General features: G+C 39.9%; 1 protein-coding gene across 2 annotated transcripts in view; it reads left to right on the top strand.

The window, feature by feature from the left end:
- FBLN1 (fibulin 1) overlaps positions 1–20,052 on the top strand; it is an 82,966-nt gene that overhangs the window by 14,773 nt on the left and 48,141 nt on the right. For both annotated transcript variants that reach the window (XM_030463872.1, XM_030463877.1), the window contains exons 2-5: positions 1,314–1,413; positions 9,415–9,550; positions 15,274–15,445; positions 18,454–18,513. In XM_030463872.1, the coding sequence (XP_030319732.1) occupies positions 1,314–1,413; positions 9,415–9,550; positions 15,274–15,445; positions 18,454–18,513 (468 nt within the window). The remainder of the gene's footprint in view (positions 1–1,313; positions 1,414–9,414; positions 9,551–15,273; positions 15,446–18,453; positions 18,514–20,052) is intronic.

Genomic DNA, 20,052 nt, shown 5'->3' with positions numbered 1-20,052 from the left:
ACAGTATTTAGTTTTATTAAATCACAGACTTTTGGAAAAATCCTACTCTGCACAAGTAAGTTTCAGTGTTGATAGCAGTTGGTGCCTGTATTAAGCTTTCTTTGATATGTTAAGTGACCAAAATACCATAAACCTTTCTGTTTCTCCGTAAAATACTTTTGCATTTAAAGACATAATTTAAAACAGAAAAACCAGAAAAATTGGGTAGCCACATCAGGAAAAATAGTTCTGCAAATTAACTTGTTATTATATTAATCTGTCTTTCATATCAGGCATTTACTTGATTTATCCTGTATTCTTCAGGATTTTAAAAGGTCATTTATTGTTGCTACCACTTTTGATAGTAATGGAGTACAACCCAAGAGATCATTTTATTGTGCAGGGTTTTATCTATCTAAACTTTCTAATGGAGTCTCAGTCCCTGGGCTGTGTCTTTATGTGGAAGTTTAAGGGAAACTGCAGTTTGCTCCATGGAGGAAGGAATGCTCCATGTGTGCTTGGGCTGATTGCAGGGTGCTGATGGATGCTTCATTTGGCCATGGCTGCCTTTTGGATTGGTGCACTAATCTGTGGGTAGACTGGGGAGATAAAAACAAGCTGACCAGTTTCTTCCCCTTCCTCTTCCCCTTCCCCCTTCCCTTCCCCCTTCCCCCTTCCCCCTTCCCCCTTCCCCTTCCCCTTCCCCTTCCCCCTTCCTCCTTCCTCCTTCCTCCTTTCCCCTTTCCCCTTCCCCTTTCCCTTTCTCCTTCCCTTCCCCTTCCTTCCCTTCTTCCTCTCCTCTCCTCTCCTCTCCTCTCCTCTCCTCTCCTCTCCTCTCCTCTCCTCTCCTCTCCTCTCCTCTCCTCTCCTCTCCTCTCCTCTCCTCTCCTCTCCTCTCCTCTCCTCTCCTCTCCTCTCCTCTCCTCTCCTCTCCTCTCCTCTCCTCTCCTCTCCTCTCCTCTCCTCTCCTCTCCTCTCCTCTCCTCTCCTCTCCTCTCCTCTCCTCTCCTCTCCTCTCCTCTCCTCTCCTCTCCCCTTCCCCTTCCCCTTCCCTTCCCTTCCCCTTCCCTTCCCCTTCCCCTTCCCCTTCCCCTTCCCCTTCCCCTTCCCCTTCCCCTTCCCCTTCCCCTTCCCTTCCCCTTCCCTTCCCCTTCCCCTTCCCTTCCCCTTCCCCTTCCCCTTCCCCTTCCCTTCCCCTTCCCTTCCCTTCCCTTCCCCTTCCCCTTCTGCTTTCTTTTCTTTTATTTCACTTTATATATTTTTAACTTCAGATGCATTGCGATTTGCTAAAGTTGTATTAAATACATTGTGATTTTCTTCTCTCATTTCTGCAGATCTCTCAGTGGAAGAATGCTGTGACAAGGGTATTGAATGGGCAAATAAAAACAGAATATGTACTTCTCTGCCATTAATATCAGAGTCCAGAGAATGCAGGTATATGGCTATGTAATATACACTATGCTATAATTTATATTTTCGTGTCAAACCATGGGAATGGCAGGTACAAAAGCTGATTTAGAAGATGGAGCAACCAGCTCTTAAATCCAGCCTTTTGGGAGCACCTACTGAGTATCTACTTTTCTTCCATTAAGCTTCTTACATTTTTTGCTGTTGGTCTAGTGTAGAGTCACCCAGTTCTGATCTGTTTGCCATGCACTGTGTCTGAGTCAGAAGTTTTTCCACTGTACTCACAGGGCTTGGACTCCTCTGCCTACAAAAAATACATCTCACTGTGGCTACACTCTCAGCAAAACTTCTTCAGTCAGTTTATGCTGACTGTGAACCTAGCCCAGTGATGGCCCAAACTCTTGGAAAATTTTTTATCAAGAAACACAACAGACCCTGTACATTAGAAATGTAGGGACTGAATGCATACAGATGTATGTATGTGTATAAGATAACCTTTTAAAACTGTGCCATGGCACAGATAATTGCCCTACAGTTCGTGGTTGCCCAACTTCTGTCAAATGCATTTGACTGTAGAAAATAGTACCCTTTAGTTAACAGATTTTTAAATTGTATTGACATTTAGCAGGATACTAATTCCTATTATGTAACCTAACAAATGAAGTAATGAAGTGTTAAAATTAGTTGCACAGTATATTTTGGTAATACTGAATCTTTTTTAATGTCAGTGGTGGTGTTGTTTTACCTGTTAGACTCACTTGTTCCATATAATTTGTGGAGCTAAGAATTTGTGACTGTTAGTTTGAAGGGCAAGTTTCACAGAGGATTTCATATTTAAAACACATTGCATTGCTTCCCTCTATCTTTTCAAATGGATTGCAAAGTGATTTAACCTTGGTAATTGTAGAAATGTTGGATTGATCTTTATTACGGAAAGAATGTGTCTTGCAGGCAAGTTTGTCCATGTTTTCTGACTTCTGCAATTACATTGGCATTAAAAACTGTTCCTTACGCAGAAGAATTGACAGATAGGACTTAAATCTCAATTTAGGAAATACTTGGAGAGTCAGAAGAGTTACAGACAAAACAGAGCCAGCAAAAACAGGAAACTGATTTAGTGAACAATCTGGGACCAAGAATCTTGATGACTTAGTGATTATTTGATTAATGTGGGTTAGAATGCTGATGTAAATGCAATTTAGCCTTTTAAAGATTGCCATTTTATAGAGTCTTCAGGGCTTCAAAGGAACTGAGAAAAAGCTTACTAATACTTCATCTGGCTTTTATATATACTGATAAGTAATTAAGAAAATTATAGGGATGTAATGGTAAATAAGAAATAGGTAAAGGCACACATTCTGCTTAAGATGTGAGCACTTACTGACAACAGCTCAGTGGATGAATGCAGTTTAGTTGCATTTATTCATGACTATCCAATAAATAAACATAGCTTCCCCTAATCTCTGGCTTCAGTCTAAAAATTACAAAGTAAAACTGGCACCTTTTACTGCTTTCTTTAATGGAAATATTATTTTACTCCAGTTATGACGGCATATATTTGAGGGCTACAGAAAAATCACTTTCTGATGCCATTTCAGACACAAAAGGAGCAAATTCTACTCCCAGTCGCTGTTGCAACTGGAAACAGAATGAGCAGTGAGGAATCATCATTCCTTTTACAACCACCTGAGGGTGATGACACTTGATTTTGTGCATTTATTCCTACTCTGAGAGATGTGAGCAAAACCAGGTTCAGGCAGGAGAGAATATGGCACAGGGTGTCTCCTGGGTTTCAGGTTTTCAAAAGAACTTGCTTCCTGTTTAGGCACCTACATGCAATGGCAGCTGCTGGGGGACAGATACTGATCTCCTATGGGGTTGATTAAATACCAGATGGGATCTTTTGACTCTCTAGTTCAGTACAGTGTTGGACAGTGTAGATCATCTGCCTTAGAGTGCTCTAAAAAAAATGTGGCCTCTTGGGTGTGCAAACTCACATTACTTCATGCCATATGGAGCCACACATTTTGGTTTGGGTCTGAAAGTTTAGCAGTTGAATAGAAGGGGAAAATATATTGTATAGTGAGCAGATTTGATGAAGTTACTGAAGTGAAATGATTTTGTGTAGTTACTTTGCAAAGACTGTGCAGCACAGAACAGATTGGATATACTTCCCCCAGCACACTTGAAAAGAATTTACATGCTGTTTGTGAGTCCTCTGCTTAGAATAGTAATAACCTAGTGTTGTCTCAGATTCAGCCCTTCCTTCAAGGCAAGACCAGTGCTGAAGTATCTTCTGCTTTTCTTTTTCTTGTGTGAGGAACAGGCTGCCTTACTGAATTAGAATTTCACCCCCTTGATCTTTTTCCAAACATTTAAAGCACATTCATAGTAATCCAGAAGGGTTTCCACACAAGCACAGCCATTCTTGTATCTGTTGTGCACCCTAGAAAGAAGCAAGAAGCTGACAGTTCTGGGTTTTAGCTTCTTTTCAGGATCCCTCCCCAAAAGTCTCCTGTGGTTCTTGAGAGGCTTGCTGTCTCTGTGAGCATCACTTGCTGAATATGGTATAGTTCAAACTGCAGATGTGCTCACTTTCTTGCCACAGGTGAGCCAGCCCTCTTGTCTGAAGTTCCCAGGAGTTAGTAAGATCTTGTCTAGGTAGTGTTCCTCAGTTACATTTAGGTTGAAACAAGGCTCCTGGCTTAATGTCAGGCAAATCTGCAGTCTCTTAGTGTGGTTGCTTATCCCACAAATGTGTAGACCTCATTGTATTATCACTCTGGAAAATGACATTATTTTTCTCTGTGTCTTCATGACTCAGAAAATCTGAGTATGGAGTTTAAATGAATTATATCTTTGACTGTCAGAAGCTTTTTGCTCATTCATCATTTTTCTTGTGATGTGGTTAAACTCAGAGCAGCTGGAAACAGCTGCCATTTAATTTTGGAACTCAACCTGCCCAATAAATCTTTCTCCTTTCACAATGAAGCATTTCCCCTGCCCAGAACTCTTAGCAAGTGGATTTAATTGCTGGGTTAGCAGCAGCCTATCTCCATATGAGAATTACATGCCTTTAGCACTGTGTAAAGTCTTTTTTGGAGCTACATTATGAGTGTTGCAAAAATATATGAAAGAAGCAGCTACAGAACACTCTGCTAGGTACTTTGCAAAACCAGAAATAAAAGGCAATCCATGTTCCCAAGCAGAGATCAGTGGCAGCACTCGGACAGGGACTTGGGCAGGAGCACAAGGAAGTAATAAGACAGGAGTGTTTGGAGTGATAGGCACCAGATGCTTAACTGCTGATGGATGCTTATTGATTTATGTCATTGTAAGTCTGTAGGAGCCTGAGATTTTTCTTGACATCGTAGTTGGGACAGTTTCATGTCCAAAAAAGCTATGTAAAGTAATTTTTTGAGAAGCTGTATTTATTAATTATTATCTCTTCATTGTAGCTTGCTAAGAGTGCCTCACAATCACTGAGATTTTTGGCTTCACAGAGGGATAGAAGAACACTCTATAAAGTTGTCAGGGGTTTATTGCCACTCATTTAGGATAACTTGCTCACTTTGTGAATGATGTGAAACTCAGTCCTCCTCTGACACAATTTTATAAGTACGGATTCTCTTTTTAATATCTGATACCAATGTAATTTTACTCTTTATTTTCAAGAATACTCTTATTATATGATCTACAGAGTTTCTTGTGGATTGCAGTTGATTAATTTTAAGGCTTGCTGAATCAGTTATTTTTACTTGAGTCCTTTGCTAATTTATAACACATGATCAAATGTAGGTATTTTCATTTTTGAGTCACTGTTATTTTCCTTTGTCATATTGTGTCACTCATAATACTAGATATTGCTCTTAATTTTCCTGAGTTCATTTCTGTTTCATGTGAAACTGCAAACTGAGAGGACAGGGTGAAAGACCCAGCTTGCTTTTGCAAAATAATTCTGGAGTGGAATCATTCCCTGTTTAATTTTAATATTACTTGTCCAAGACCTTTCACTGTGCATGTGAATAACAGACATAGTTTAAAGATGGACTGGTAAGTAGGAGGAGAGAGGCAGAGGGCAGTGAAATTAGGCTGACAACAAGGACATTGTTTTCAGAGCAAACTTAAATTTTAATGCCTTTTATGGAAAGAAATTAAGGGAAAAACAGATATTTTTAAATCTGTGGTGGTTACGAGTGTACCCCTTGGGAAGGGGAATAGTGTATGTAAAAGGGAAGGAGAACAGTATATGTGAAAAGGAAGAAAACCAACATATGTGAAAGATTTGTGGAGGTATATGGACATGTAGATTTTTGTCTGGAAATTTATTCCATGAAAATCAGTAACATATTGGTTATATTTTAATAGAAAGTAAAAGTGAGAATATAAACCATATTTTCTTAATTTATGGTGAAACTGCATAGCAGTGAAATAACTTTAATTTTAGATCAGCATCTGCAACAAATATTTTTTGAGTTTGTGAGTTATTTCTGCTCACTAGTGATCCATGAATAAAACTCATCTTTCAGAGATGCATGATTTTACTTGAAATTTCCTGAATGAATGTCAGTTACGAGGCCTTATGCTCCTAGAGATTCCATATTTAGTGGTTCAAGATTTCACCCATATAATGATTACCTGTTTATTTCAACAAAGTTCTGTTGCAGTTTCAACTGAAAATCAGGTGATATATATAAGGAAGAAGTAGTCATTGGCTTTTTTATTAGGAATGATAAAAAAAAACTAAAAAAACAAACAATAAGGAGACAAACCTAGATGTCTTATTAGACAGGAGGGGTGGCTCCTTTACCTTGCTGTGAAGTAGAAAGTGGGTATGTGTTTTGTTAGGGTCTAAGCTAGAGGGAGACCTAGCAAAGATAGGGAAGGGTAACCTTCATCTCAGAAGTACTGGTGTAGTGAAATGAGGCAACCAGGTGTAGTGAAATGAGGCAACCAGGTGCCACTAATTCCCAGGGAGTGGCATGAGCTTGTGTTAAGACCACCTGTGCCTGATTAAGGCAGGCCCTAACTGTGCACGAGCAGGATTAGGGGGCCAATAAAAGGTGAGGCCTGATACACAAACTCAGCTCACACTGGAACTCACAATCTTGGCATGCTTGGCTTTAAGTGAGGCTTGAGTGGCGCAGCCGGCTAGCATGCAGTACCACAAACCCGAGCAATGCCGAGGCCACAGGTTCAAGACTCAAGCCTCAACCTGATGGTGATGAGCTCTAGTGGAGCAATGAAGGTAGTGCAGTGCTGAAAGCAGCAGTTAAAGCCAAGCACGCTGAGATTGTGAGTTCCAGCGTGAGCTGAGTTTGTGTATCAGGACTCACCTTTTATTGGCCCCCTAATCCTGCTCGTGCGCAGTTGGGGCACAGGTGGGCTTAACACAAGCTCGTGCCACTCCCTGGCAATTAGTGGCACCTGGTTGCCTCATTTCATTACATACTGGAGTGTGAGAATCTGGAGGTGGGACCCTCCAGTGACTGTCAATACATGGGCTGATATCTAAAGGGAAAAGGATGCTCAGCTGAGGCTGGCTAAGTTGCAGACAGAGGACTAGTACTCTACAGATTGTTCTGTGATATTTTTCTGCCATTTTCCAATGATTTCTTCTTCTGTTATGGCCACATGAGTGTTTACAGTCCTAAGCAGTGTTTGCTACCAGTGTGTGCTTCACTGTAGGATTTGGGCACTGAAATGTGATTTTGTTGTTGTCATTCTGAGAATGGTATTTTAATCTAGTATTTGCTTGATGTTTAATTCCTTATTACAGTTGGGGTGGGCCACATGACTTATGAATACAACTGTGGGAAACATTTTAAGACACTTTTTTGTTTTGGTTGAAATTGCCAGACATTTCAAAGAGATGATTTGTATTTGAGTTAAAAAAAAAAAAAAAAGCCCCACTGGAAATCAAACAGATCTACTGAAAGACTTCTTTTGTTTGTTTGTTTATTTGTCTGTGGCTAACATATCTAACTCCTCAACAGGACTTGAAGGGCTAAAGAAGCTGGAAGGTCTCAGCTCCCACACTTGGGCTTGAAGTTCTGGTTTTACAGTCTTCCAAAGGCTTCAGAGTCAGACCACCCCAGAGTTGGGCAGGGAATGGAAATTCTGCTTCGGAGGGAATTTAGCAACAAAAAAGCTACATACTCTTCCAAACTGGAACTTCATCAAATATCAGAAACTTAAAATATTCTGCCAAATGAAGTTACTGTCCTGGGCTTAAGTTCTAGCTCTGAATTTGGGGTCTATTTTTGAATATTTTATTCATGAACTAATTCTGGATTTTGTTCTTATGCATTGAAATCTCATAGATGTTTTTGTGCAACTAAGAACTGCACAGTCAGATCAGTACAAAACCCAATAAATACAAATTAGGAATCTTCAGGAATGTAGCTTGACAACTTCATCTCACTAATGTGCACAGAGATGTAGAATCTGAGCCCAGCACCTCTACTTTTAGTGTTATGGACTGGCTGTCCTGACCTTATAGATGAGGTAGACCATGCTGCCTGGGAGCTAAAAGCTTGTCCTGTGGTCACTGTGAACAGGGAAGCTCCTCCAGAGCTGATGCATGGGAATCCTCTTACTATAGGACAACAGGAGAAAACTGGAGTTCAGTGGTGCAGCTAACCCCTCTTTCTTGTAATTCCTACATTTCCAACAGTGTAAAGAAAAGGCTTTTTAAGACTAGAGGGTATTGGTTTTCTGAATATCTTCACATAATTTTATGTATTTCTAGGTGGCCCTTGTAAAGATTTTACTCATCAGTTCAAACAATTAGAATTGAGGAAAAAAAATTAATATTGTTAACAGCAAAGAGAATGCATTCAGTGTTGGTTTCTAAGATGTATAACATTTTCCATGCTGATGGATATATAAAGTGCAATTACAGGGATTTTCTGTGCATTTCTTGTAGAGATCTAACATATCAGAGTATACCTTTTTAGGTGCCCATGTTGTACTACAGGTAGAATTTTATTGGTTTGGATTCCCTTTGGGATAGTTTCTTTTCCCCTTAGCAACTCAACTAGCACTTTTCTTAGTGGGTTATCACAAAACACATGGATATGTGTATATCCTTGTATGTGTGATCTTCTTTAATTTTTTCCTCCATTTACCAGTGTCAGTTACAGGAGAGAACATCAGAAAAGCTTTAAAATATAAGCTCCAACCCAAGTGCTCCCCAACAAAGCAGAGTTACGTGTAAAAACTAAGTGGAGAGAGAGAAGGTATCTCCTTCAATGGGCTTTGCATTTGGGTGACTGTAGCAACAGCAACAGAGAAGTTGAGAGCCTCCCCACACAGATTTTTTTTTCCCGGGAGTTTTAAATTTGTTTGCTGAAACTGAGATAATATTGAATGATTTTATGACCAGAGGAACTAACAAAGCTGAGTTTCTTGGAGATTTTCGTTCAGTCTCCTCTGCACATCTTCCTGCCCTATAACACTCTTTTCTCCCTTGTTTTTCTTCACCTCTTGCTTGCAATACACTTCTCACTATGGCTTTCCTTGGCATCTTCAGTTTTCCCCATATCTTGAGTTGTCCCACAGAGCAACCCTCCGAGCTTCCTCCAGCATTCTGTACCTCTTTGTTTGGGCAAGGGGCAGCAGGGGGTAGGGATGAATGGTTGGATTCTGTAAATTCTTGTAGTGACTTTTCCCTTTCATCAGTCTGAGCACCAGTTACAGTTCTCAGCATCCCCTCTTTGGCCACCAGTCTTCACAAAACATGCAAGAATACAGATACTGGACACCTTGATCCCTGTTGAAGTTACCCAATTGCTCACTAAAATTGTTAGGACAGACTGCAAGGTAGACAGGCAATTGAACTATAAAAACATCTCACCTCAACATCCCGCCTACTCCTAGAGAGTGTTTTTACTTAATGACTAAAATGTGTGCCCCCATGAACCACTTGCCACAAGACTAGTATAAGTGCTAGTTGCCAAAACTTGCATTATTGGTTCTTGACCTATGTATGACATTCTTCTTCCATTGCTTCCACCCTTTTGTCAGCATGACTCAGGTGCAGTGCTGCCGCAGCCAGCTGGAGAAGCAATACTGCTCAGATGGGATTGAATTTGCCAATGTGCGTGAGGAGTGTGACTCACATATTGGTGAAAATGCCACCTGTGAAACTGAACACTTCAAGGTGAGTTATCTGAGCTGCTCCTGTTCACCTTCAGGAAATGGATTCGTTTTAAGGGGTGACCCTAATTGGCTAGGGAACTACTTTTGCACAGAGAGAAGGCATCAGCACTGTAGGAAGGGATGGGTGAGAACACTGACACATTTCAGACTTCAGCTTTCATTAGATCTTCATGGCCTAAGGTCAAATTCAGTGGGTTTCAGTATTGGTGGTCCAAGGAGTAGGACAGAAGTTATTCCTCTCAGGGTGCTTATAATTCCATCTCGTGTATATATCCTTGTTTAACATGACTTTGATTTACAATTAAATGGAGATATCTGTAAGCTTATGATAATAGCATTCATATTAGATATAAAAATATTTGATATTAGATTTGATATTAGAATAAAAATGCCTATCATTGGCATCTTTAATTAACCTGTTCCCTCTCCTCCAGTTTTTTTACTACCTTTATCTCTTCTTTCTTAGAAGTGGGTATATACATACAACTCTGAAGAATATTTTTGAAGAAAATTCCACCAATAAGATCATGATCTTGACCATGATCCTGCCATAAAGAGGTCTGGTCCTATCAAGGATTTCTTTCAGTGGTCTCAAAAATAGATGAGAGTGATTTTACTTATGCCCATTGCTCAAAGATGCAAAATGTATTGGTTCATTCAGTTGAAAAAAAATTGCTGTTCAGTAGGTGGGGGAGAACATCTGACTTAGAAGTTGCAGATCTCTCTAAAGTGCCTGTTTGATCACATTCCTTGCAGTAGGATGTCACTGAGGCCAAGGCTGTGAAGTAATCCACATTCTTGCTGTGAGTAGAAGAAAGATAGCACATGATGATGAGTCTGGCATTTTTGGGTTGTCACAAAATTGTCTGCACGTGTAACATGATTCTGTCCCATGGTGCTCCTCTGGCATGGAGATTCTTCTCAGCAGACTTATACCGATAGGAAGTCTGTTTATCCCAATCTGAATTTGGCATGAAAAAATTGTTAGCCCTCTGTGCTACTAATTTGAAGGTCTATGAACAGATGAACAAGGACTGTGATAGCAAGTATTCTACAGATCCAGGTGCTTGCTATCTGGGACAGGGTTATAACAGTGGCACCATTTTAAAAGCATGCAGTGGGGCAGCAATAAATAAAATTAGAATAAATAAAATACAATGCAACAGTTCAAGGAAAACCACTTTCCCTTCAGGGGACTGATATTTCCCTATGTAGGCTTGTCAGCATGGGAACAAAAAGAGTTAATGTTTTTTTAAAATGGCCAAACTTCTTTAAAGATGGCAGGTTTTCATTGTGACAGCTGTGTTAGTAAACAAAAAGGACTGGCCCTTGATCTCTGCCCCCAAGAATAAATAATAAATAAGTGGCTCAGCACAGCTCATGTCACGTAACCCGTGCCTTTCCCCTGCGTACTCAGTGCACAAGAGCTGGCCTGCCCTAACCCCAAAATATGCTGCAGCATTGTCTGAGACAATGTTGGTTGACATTAGAGCTTGCTAATGTTTCAAAATTGCAGATTGTGGGACAGTGCCTCAACCCATGCTCTCTCCCTGTTTAATTTACTGTAATAAACATCATCAGTTTTATTTAATCTTTGTGAGCCACGTTCTGCCCCCTCACTCCCTAATAGGAATACCCTACCCTTAATAACTGTACTCAAGTTAGCTGTAGGAGCATCTTTGTAGATAATCTCTGATCCATGATGGACATAGATGAATTATGGTCTAATATCAGTGAACAGTTAATAATTTCTTAAGTGCATTTTGGATCAGATGGCCTTGAGGCATACAGTGTACCTGGCAGCTGTGCCCTGTTTATGTTCACACCAAGCCTATCTCACATGGGTTTGAATGTCATTTTGCATGAGTTGGTCTGGCTTTGTTTAGCTTCAGTAGCACTGGAAATCTTTTGAATTTTTTTGTCTCCTTCAAGGAAGCAGAAAGAGTGATTCAGTAATTCAATTAGTAGGATTAATCACAGCACTTTGCAGCAAATGAGGCAGCTAATCTTTCTTTTTAATCCAAAACTTGTATTTGGAAAGAAGATAAAAAGACTGTATTTTGAAAAGATTTCCCTTAACTTTTAAACTTAAAGGTAGTAGACATTGGATGGGCAATGTTTTGTCTTTTGTTAAGCATAGCTTTTCTTCCCTTGAGAAAAAGGATGCAAAATTTAACATTAATGTTTAAAATCTTCATCAAAAGACAGTCATCAATTTCAAGATTTGTTGCTGGTACAGCAACAGGAGACCTATAAATGTTTTTATGAAAGTGTCTACCACAAAAGCTCTGAAGAAGGGAGTGAAGCTCATAGAAGTTTGACTTTGTTTAAGGTGTTCAGACATTTTCCTCAGAATCTGTCATAGGTAATTTTTCTGAAGATTGAGATAGGGCCTTATCTCCTCAGTTTAGTCAAAAATACTTTGTGTATACTTGATGAGCATGAACATTTTATTGTTTTGTGCTGTCAAATATATTTTTTAAATTTTTGTTCAGATCTTCAAAAGTTCTGAAAAAATCCACTGAGTTATCTGAATCTTATTTATGTCGTAGCTTCTACTTGTTACTCTGGATTCCAGCAAGTGAGAGACCTCTTGTGGTCAGACACACAAAAGCCATTTTAATACATAGTGAACCCTTCCAGATCTGGTAACTTAAATGGTGACATAAATAATGAAGAACTAGTATAAAATGTAACTAATTAATAGATCTTATTGATGAAAGTAATTTCAGGTGATTCCTAATCACAACAACAGAAGTTATGACTATTACTTTCTAATTATAAATAATACAGCTAATAATACAGCTAATAATAGTTATGGCTATTAATTTCTTTATTCTTTCCATCTTTATACCTTTCTGTGAGAAGGCAAGGTGTAAGAGCAGTTAAGGGATCGTAGGACCTCTAGTAGGACACAGCTTTCTATCCAAACGCAAAGATCAAGACATGGCTTTGAAGCTGTGCAGCCTTTTGCTAATAACAAGGGAGAGACAAAGGGAAAAAATGTTTTGAGATTATTATGGGGATCACTTAAGAAGCAAGGGCTTATGGGCAGTGAAAATGTTTAATAAGAACTTGATGGTGAGGTTGTATCATCCCTGAAAACAACAATGGTTCTAGCAAATGTGTAAATGGCCATTGCAAGATGCCCCAGAGCAGCTGGCAACCTTTGGAAAAGGGCTGCAAAAACATAAAGAACTGAACTAATATGGAGTCCAGACTGCATTTTGGCCTGAAGGTTCAGTATTTCAGAATAGGCTAACAACTCTGAAAAGAACTAGTGTGAAAAAGAAATTGTTGACTTTAACCTTACCAGGACAGAGATTTGTGTTGTACTGCTGTGTGTCTCAGAGTACTAGAGTGCTCTGTGAACACAAGTTAAATTAGCCTTACCACTGCTATGTTATTGCCATTCCACAATGGGAGAGCTGAAATGGAAGGAAAAACAGTGACTTTCCAAGTTCACAGGTGAGATATGTGGAGATGTCTGCAGTCTGCAGAGTCCTGGTTGTACTCTATCCAGAAGGCCATTCATCATCTCTCCATCTTTTTTCTTTAGTTAAATAGGAAATTTTAGCCTTTAGGACTGCTGGTCCAGAAACTTCTAAGGTCAATATTAAAAGCCAGTTACTATAGCCATCAGTTAAGAAAACATTTGGCACTTTCCATCTCTGGATCATTTTGGCTGTGGTATAGCTACATAAATTATTATCGTTATCAAGATATTAAGTCAAGATGCATCATGCACAGTTAGAATAAATACAGGTTGAAACAAATTATTCAATGCATACAGTTATGTTAAATGAAGATACAGTTTCTAACCAATATTGCAAGACTTAGCAAGCTCAAAGATTAGCAAGCTTAAAGATTCTCATTAGTTGGAAACAGAGGTCTTTAAAGTGGTGGCTCAGTCTGTAAGAAAAAGAGCATTGGGTTAATCAACACTTCAAAATGGCAAGATCACTCTGAAAAAAAATATAAATCCAGGATAACTCTGTAGCTCTCAATTTGAGCATTTTGTGACAAGACAAAGAAATAGATCAAGTCAATTCCTATGCCTAGCAGTAGAAGCCAGTGAGGCTATCCCGAATTATACAGTATCAAAATTTGCAAGGCACCAGCTGTATTCAGTTACTTGAAAACTGGAAATTAATAAAATTATAAGCAGATGTTACAAATGTTGAGAAGGATGCCTCATGGATGTTAGACATGCTAGACAGAATGAGTATTCAGAAATGTTGCAATTCTTGAAAGAGATAATCAAGAATTTTTTTCCAAAGTCATCCAGAAGATACAGAAAAGATGGAAAAATCCCATATTAGTGATGAAACCAGAGCATCCACCACGGAAGGAAAGTAATTGGAGAACCAAGTAAAATAAGTGGGTAGTGTAGAACCATCCCACCAAGAAGTTAATAAGGGAAAACACATACAGTAACTTTACAGTGGGAATGAAAACAACACCCCAGAACCATCCAGGAGTGAAGAGTTCCTGTGATTATAGCATCCTGCAGCAGGGAAAGGGTTCAGATGTATATTTAAAGACTTAGGACAAAATAGCATGCTTACATACATCAAAATGCTGTAAAGTAATAAAAGGATTGAAGAAACAAGGAAAAATTCTTTTATTATATATTTCACACCGCTCTAGGTTCTAAAGGACCTTCAATTGCAGACTTGAGAAACATATAGTACATAATATGGGAAGACTTAGAATATAGGCAGGGGTATACATCTCAGAGTAATGAAAGAAATGTATTAGTTTCCTTTTTTTTTCAATAGGTGTATTGTTTAAAGCACCAAATTACATACATTTAGTTCAATGTTTAGTTATTTTATATTCCATCTCCTCTGTTTAATGGCATAGGCTATTTTTTTCAAACAAACAAAAATAAAAATAGCCTGAAAGAACAATAAAATTATCAGTATAAGCTTAAATCTGACAGTAGCAATTGGCAGGCACCACACCAGTTCTAGAGAACCAAACATTTTTCTAATAGCAAGGAGGAAAAATAAATCGCTAGTGACCCCTCAATTTAAAATTAAAGAAAGCCTCCATGGGATTAACTTGCCCCTTGCTCATTTCTGTGTTGTATTACAGGACCATAGTGCAACAGGTCTTGAAAGCATGGATCATGTTTTGATACTGGAAGCTATTTCAGGACAGTGATGCTTTTTAGTAATCTTTGACTGTGTACTCTGTTTTTCAGAGCAGAATAGCTTCCCTTTAAGACCTGTTACTGCTGACCTTGGATGAATCATGTTTCTTCCCTTGTTTGTCTTTTAGTTCAGGAAAGATGTGTGTTTTCCTGGGGAGTAGGCAGTTTAATTATCAACTGAGCCGTGCACTTTGTTGATTGTGTCCCATTGTAATTCAGATGGACACAAAAGGGAAGCAGAAGTAAAGAGTTCCCTGTTTGCTGCTCACTGAGACTGGGCTGTGCAGGCAGAGAGCAGTGAGGTTCTATATGTACCCTTCTGGTCCCCCACATCATCTCACGTGTATTTACACACACTCAATGTTTGCAAGAACTGGGTCAAGGTCCTGTGCTTGGCTCTCTGTAGGCCAGATGCAGAGCTCATTGAATTCAACCATAGATTAAAATACCTGAGCCTAAGTTTACTGAGGGTTCTTAAAGAGTCCCAAGAAAATTTTCCATCCATTTGCCCAGATGAGATCACACTATTGACACTACTGACAATTTAATTTTTTTTTTTCTAACAGATATGTTGTTACTGTTGTCTGCTGGGAAAGACTGCCCAGGTTCAAGGACAGAGTTGTGAACCCAACCCAAAGATAGGATACCAGTGTGGAACTGTCTTCAGAGCTTGCTGTGGGAAGGGTCAAGAAGGCATTGATGTGTCCATCAGCGATGATGCTCCTAAAAAGGAGCAAGGTATTTTATACAGAAAATTATAAAAGAGTGAGATGAAAAATGATGTGGGATACAAGGAGCTCTTGTATTTTTAAGTTACTTCAGTTGGAACTCCTCTAACTTGAGATCTCTGAATAATCTAATGAAGCATGTTTTGGAGGTCAGTTTTTTGTCTAGGGATAGATGAAATGTTGTCTACCACAGGAGACTAAAGGACTGGAAAGTGGTCACTCAGATCCTGGTGCCAAAACTTAACTATAAGGCAGATTATTTTGGCCACTAATGATCTTATCTTGGAAACTGAATATAAGCTCTCAATTTTTAATAGCATTTTGGCCACTGATGAATTCTTTATTAAAAAGTAAATCAACAAGTGATTATTTTAATTGGATTTAAAAGCCAGATGGCCTTTGCCAGCTTGGCAGAATTCAAATGTTGCCTTCTGTGTGAGAGACAAATACCCATGAACTGTGGACATTTGAAATGTGTGGACTGTTCAGGAGAACTGGACATTTCTAGGAAATGTGGTGTCTGCATTTCTTTCAGCATTATCATGAGAGGGGCACCTAGAGGGCAGCAGCTCCTGATACTGCTCTCCATACCTAGTCCACAGAGCTGAAAAGAATGGTTGTGGACATACTGACCCTTAAGACCTGGGTTTGGGGTTTTTCTTGTCTGTTTCACTTAGCAGACAGACCTGAAACTGCAGAAAAGTCATGCTGTGTAGTGTTACCTGCTTCACGTGCTGTTAGCACTGAAAGCATGCAATCTGGCTTGCAGACCACCAGTGACAGATTTTGCAAGACAAAATCTTATTCAATGAGCTGAACTCAAACCCAAACCCCAACACAAAAACTTACACTGGTCTGCTTGAGCCAATGTGTTACCAGACTTGCTTCAGGTCTTTGAAACCTGGCTTATGTCAGTGTACTGTCTTATCAGGGAACATTTAGAAATGCCATGACAGTTTTTTGTGTACCGCTGTCTCAGCAGGGAAATCTCCCTTGTCCATAAAAAATTATCTGTAGAAAAGCAAAGCAAGCAACATGAATAAATGTTTTCTTTAGTCATGAAGGAGAGATCAGTCTCCATTTTATAAGGCAGCTTCTTGGACTAGCACCTTGTGTTTGTGGATAGCAAGGCGTGCAGGATGTTCTGTTGTGGGCTTAGGACAACTTTTCACCACCAACTCTCTACTGGATGCTTCTACACCACGAGCTCACCACCAGACACTTCTATTCTGCGAGCTCTCCACCAGACAGCCCTATGGGGACTGGCAGATGACACATGGCATTGCATTGCTCCTCCCTGCTCCCCAGTGCTGCACTGTTCAGAGGGCCACCAAAAAAGCCCTCCCTGGTGCGTGACACCACACTGCCCATCAGCACATGGTGACCTCCTCCTAAGCTCATGAGCATCCATGGGGATTCTGTGCTGTGCTTCACGGAAGCCCCAAGTGCCTGGCAGGATGTGGTCTCTCACAGGGGGACCACCCCCCTTTTAACAGAGAGGGGACCACCCCAGAGCTTGTTCCTGCCCTGCCTGCAGTACATATGACATTAGGGAAGAAGTGGGAGGCGAGCAGTGTGGGAGACAAGAAGGAAGGATGGAAACCTGAGCACTGCCTGTCAGGAGAGCCTGCCCTTTTGTCATGGAAGCTTTAATGTTTTGAAAATACAAAAATTAAAATTTTGGCCAGCGTAACTATGCACAGGAGAGATGGAAAGCAGTGGGGGGTACTACAGGAGGGTTTTGCTTGGAAAAGTGGGGAGCAGGCAGCTGTGATGCTGCAAGGAGGACCAGCGATGCAGTGCTGGGTGCCAGGGAGAAGCAGCACAGCACCACATGGCAGGGAAGAGTTGGGCAGGGAGGAGCAGCACAGCACCAGGTGTCATCTGCTGATACCCTGATCTCTGAGCTGAGAGTTGGTGCTGTAGAAGGGTACATTGGAGAGTTGGTGTCAGGGTGTTGATTGCAGTGGACAGTTGTCACTTTCTGTTCTGCTGCAGAGGGTAAGGCATGATGACTTGCTCTATGATGTTTTCATAGTCATGTGAAGAGCTATCTCTGGTACTGTGTCCCCAGAAAATTCTACGAAATCAGACCAGACTTGAGCAAACTGATTTCATTAGCTTCTATATGACCAAAATACACCCCTGTGGCTTTTAGGACTCAGTGTCCTAAAACAGCCTTGTGTCACTGCACAGAAACTTGCTTTCACATGCATGATGTATTATTTGCTGGTAAGTGGCCAGTGGTTGAATAGTCCTATGGACAATCACTGAAATGAGTCTTAAGTTTCCTTTCAATAACTGGAGTATTTTGAGGTTGTGTTTTCACACATCTCACCACCAAGCTACCATTTCCCCTGCATTCAAAGTGACAGGATTGAAGGCAGTCCATCAGATGGGCCTTTGGGTAAGCAATGGTTTCAGGCAATGGGTTTCAGCACTTTTATGGCCTCCATGTGGAGAGAAAGAACTCTTGGGACACATGCATGTAGCAGAAGTAATGCTGATGAAAACTCTCCAAGTTAAGGTATATGAAGTACGTTTGAAAGATTGCCATAAATAGGTGCCCTAAAGTTGGGTGTGGGTTTCTTTTTGGAATGAAGTCTAGATGAATAACTGAGGTTAATCTGATTTTCATTAAATCTCTGAGTTCCCCAAGCTACTATAAAGTCAGTGGAAGCCAAGCATGCCTCAACAACACGTCTTATGAAAATGAGGTTAAGCTCTGGTTAAAAGCTCAATGTTAAGAACCTGCATTTGAAAAACTCAGCCCATATGTAATCTGTGATCACAGCATGACTTTCATATTGAATCAGTCAGATGGAAAATGCCCCGTGGCTGTGTGCATTTGAATGTCAAAAATTAAGGATGAAATAGCTGTAAAATATGTAAACAATGCTCTTTAATTTTATCCTGGTTTATCCAAAACCCTGGTCTGAGTCCCGTCCCAAGCAAGCAGCTTTTTACTGTGAGAAGAAAAGTGCTTTCTCCTCTAATGCCTGTCTCTGGTCTTTTTAGTTGAAATTTCAAAGGAGGAGCTAGACCAAGAAGATCCTTATCTACATGATGGCTGCAGAGGTAAGTCAGGTGACTAGTCCTGTTAGCCAGCTCTTTCCAGATTGCCTCCCATAAAAGTGAAGCAAACTTAGATCTAGAGATTAGTCAAAACCTAGCCTAGACTAGTTATGGGTAAAAATAACAGAATGAAGATCGTTTCTAAGAAACATTAGGCCTTTATGTGATGCCTCAAGAGTTCTTAAATACAAGGGAGCCCTTTTTTCCCATAGTGGAGTTTGTCTTGCCCAGCTGAAGCTTGGACTATACATTTAACTTTTTAAAACTTCTTTGGGTAACACCTGAGAGTTGTTACCTATTGAACCCATGGAATTCTCTAAATTCTTTAGAACATGGTTATTTTTTATTAAATTTGTGCATTCTTTTATTCTCTTCTTGGGATAATGAGAATGGTTGAATATGAAATGCAACTTGTTCCTTTTGAGATGCCTCACCTGAGAAAAAGGAGGAAAAGCATCGATTGTCATCGTTAGTCAGGCTTTTCTGCCTCCTGGGAAGAATGTTTTATTGGGATATTGTTCTGCTAAGTATTCTGATTTATTGCTTGTCACATGTGATTTACATGTCTATAAACTTAAACCAGCAGTGATTTATTATTTTCTGCAAGCATTTCAGAGCTAAGTAATGTATTTAGGATAAAACCAATTTAATAGACTTATATTCCAGTTGAGAGATGATTTACTGTGCTGCATGTTGTATAGCTAATACACTCTAGAGAGCATGAAAATGTCTACTAGGTCATTAGCTACTCAAAGCCAAGACTGGCTTTCCTTCTTGTCTCCAGCTGCTAATTACAAGAGATGACATAGAAAAATGTATTACATATTTTCCTAGCATTATTTCTTTATGTAATCAGTTGTTGCATTTGTCAGTTAATCAGCTGCCTGTGAGAGATGGATTGGTATGACTAATTACAAATTAGAGTTTCTGTCTGCAGTATATTGTTTTATAAACTTGGCATGCCAAAATCCCTTGGGATTTTCCAAACTTCACTGGGGGAAACTTAAATTTCCTCGGCAGCGGGACTTGCAGCAGTTTGTTTGGGACACCTTCATGGTGTATGAGAAAATTAATTGTGTCCTTCTAAAAGCGCCATGATGGGCTTTACTTACTCAGAATTAGAACATATTAGAAATTATTGCACTTAGAAAAAATTATTTTCATTCACATAGAACTTTAAAGCATTACAGCTGCATTTACCCACACTGATTGTGCTTATCTCAAGCCTTGTGTTCAATGACTATCCAGCCATTCTGAAAAATGTAAGAAAAGTGAAAAGTTTATCTGCCCCCACTAACAGGCTTCCTACCCAAATGACTTATTATCCAGGAACTTTCTAAACAAGAAATAGCCACCTCCGCCACAATTATTGCCATCCTATCCCTACCAGGTTTATTCTTCTACCTTCGCCTGGCCTACTACTCAACAATCACCCTCCCACCAAACCCTACAAACCACATAAAATAATGATACACTAACAAGCCCGCAAACACCCTAATTGCTGCACTCTCCTCCTTGTCAACCCTCCTACTCCCACTGTCC

This window comes from Calypte anna, chromosome 1, assembly GCF_003957555.1.
Source record: "Calypte anna isolate BGI_N300 chromosome 1, bCalAnn1_v1.p, whole genome shotgun sequence".
Classification (NCBI taxonomy): domain Eukaryota; kingdom Metazoa; phylum Chordata; class Aves; order Apodiformes; family Trochilidae; genus Calypte; species Calypte anna.
The sequence above is the reverse complement of the archived record's forward strand: the minus strand, read 5'-3'. Positions and strand labels throughout refer to the sequence as shown.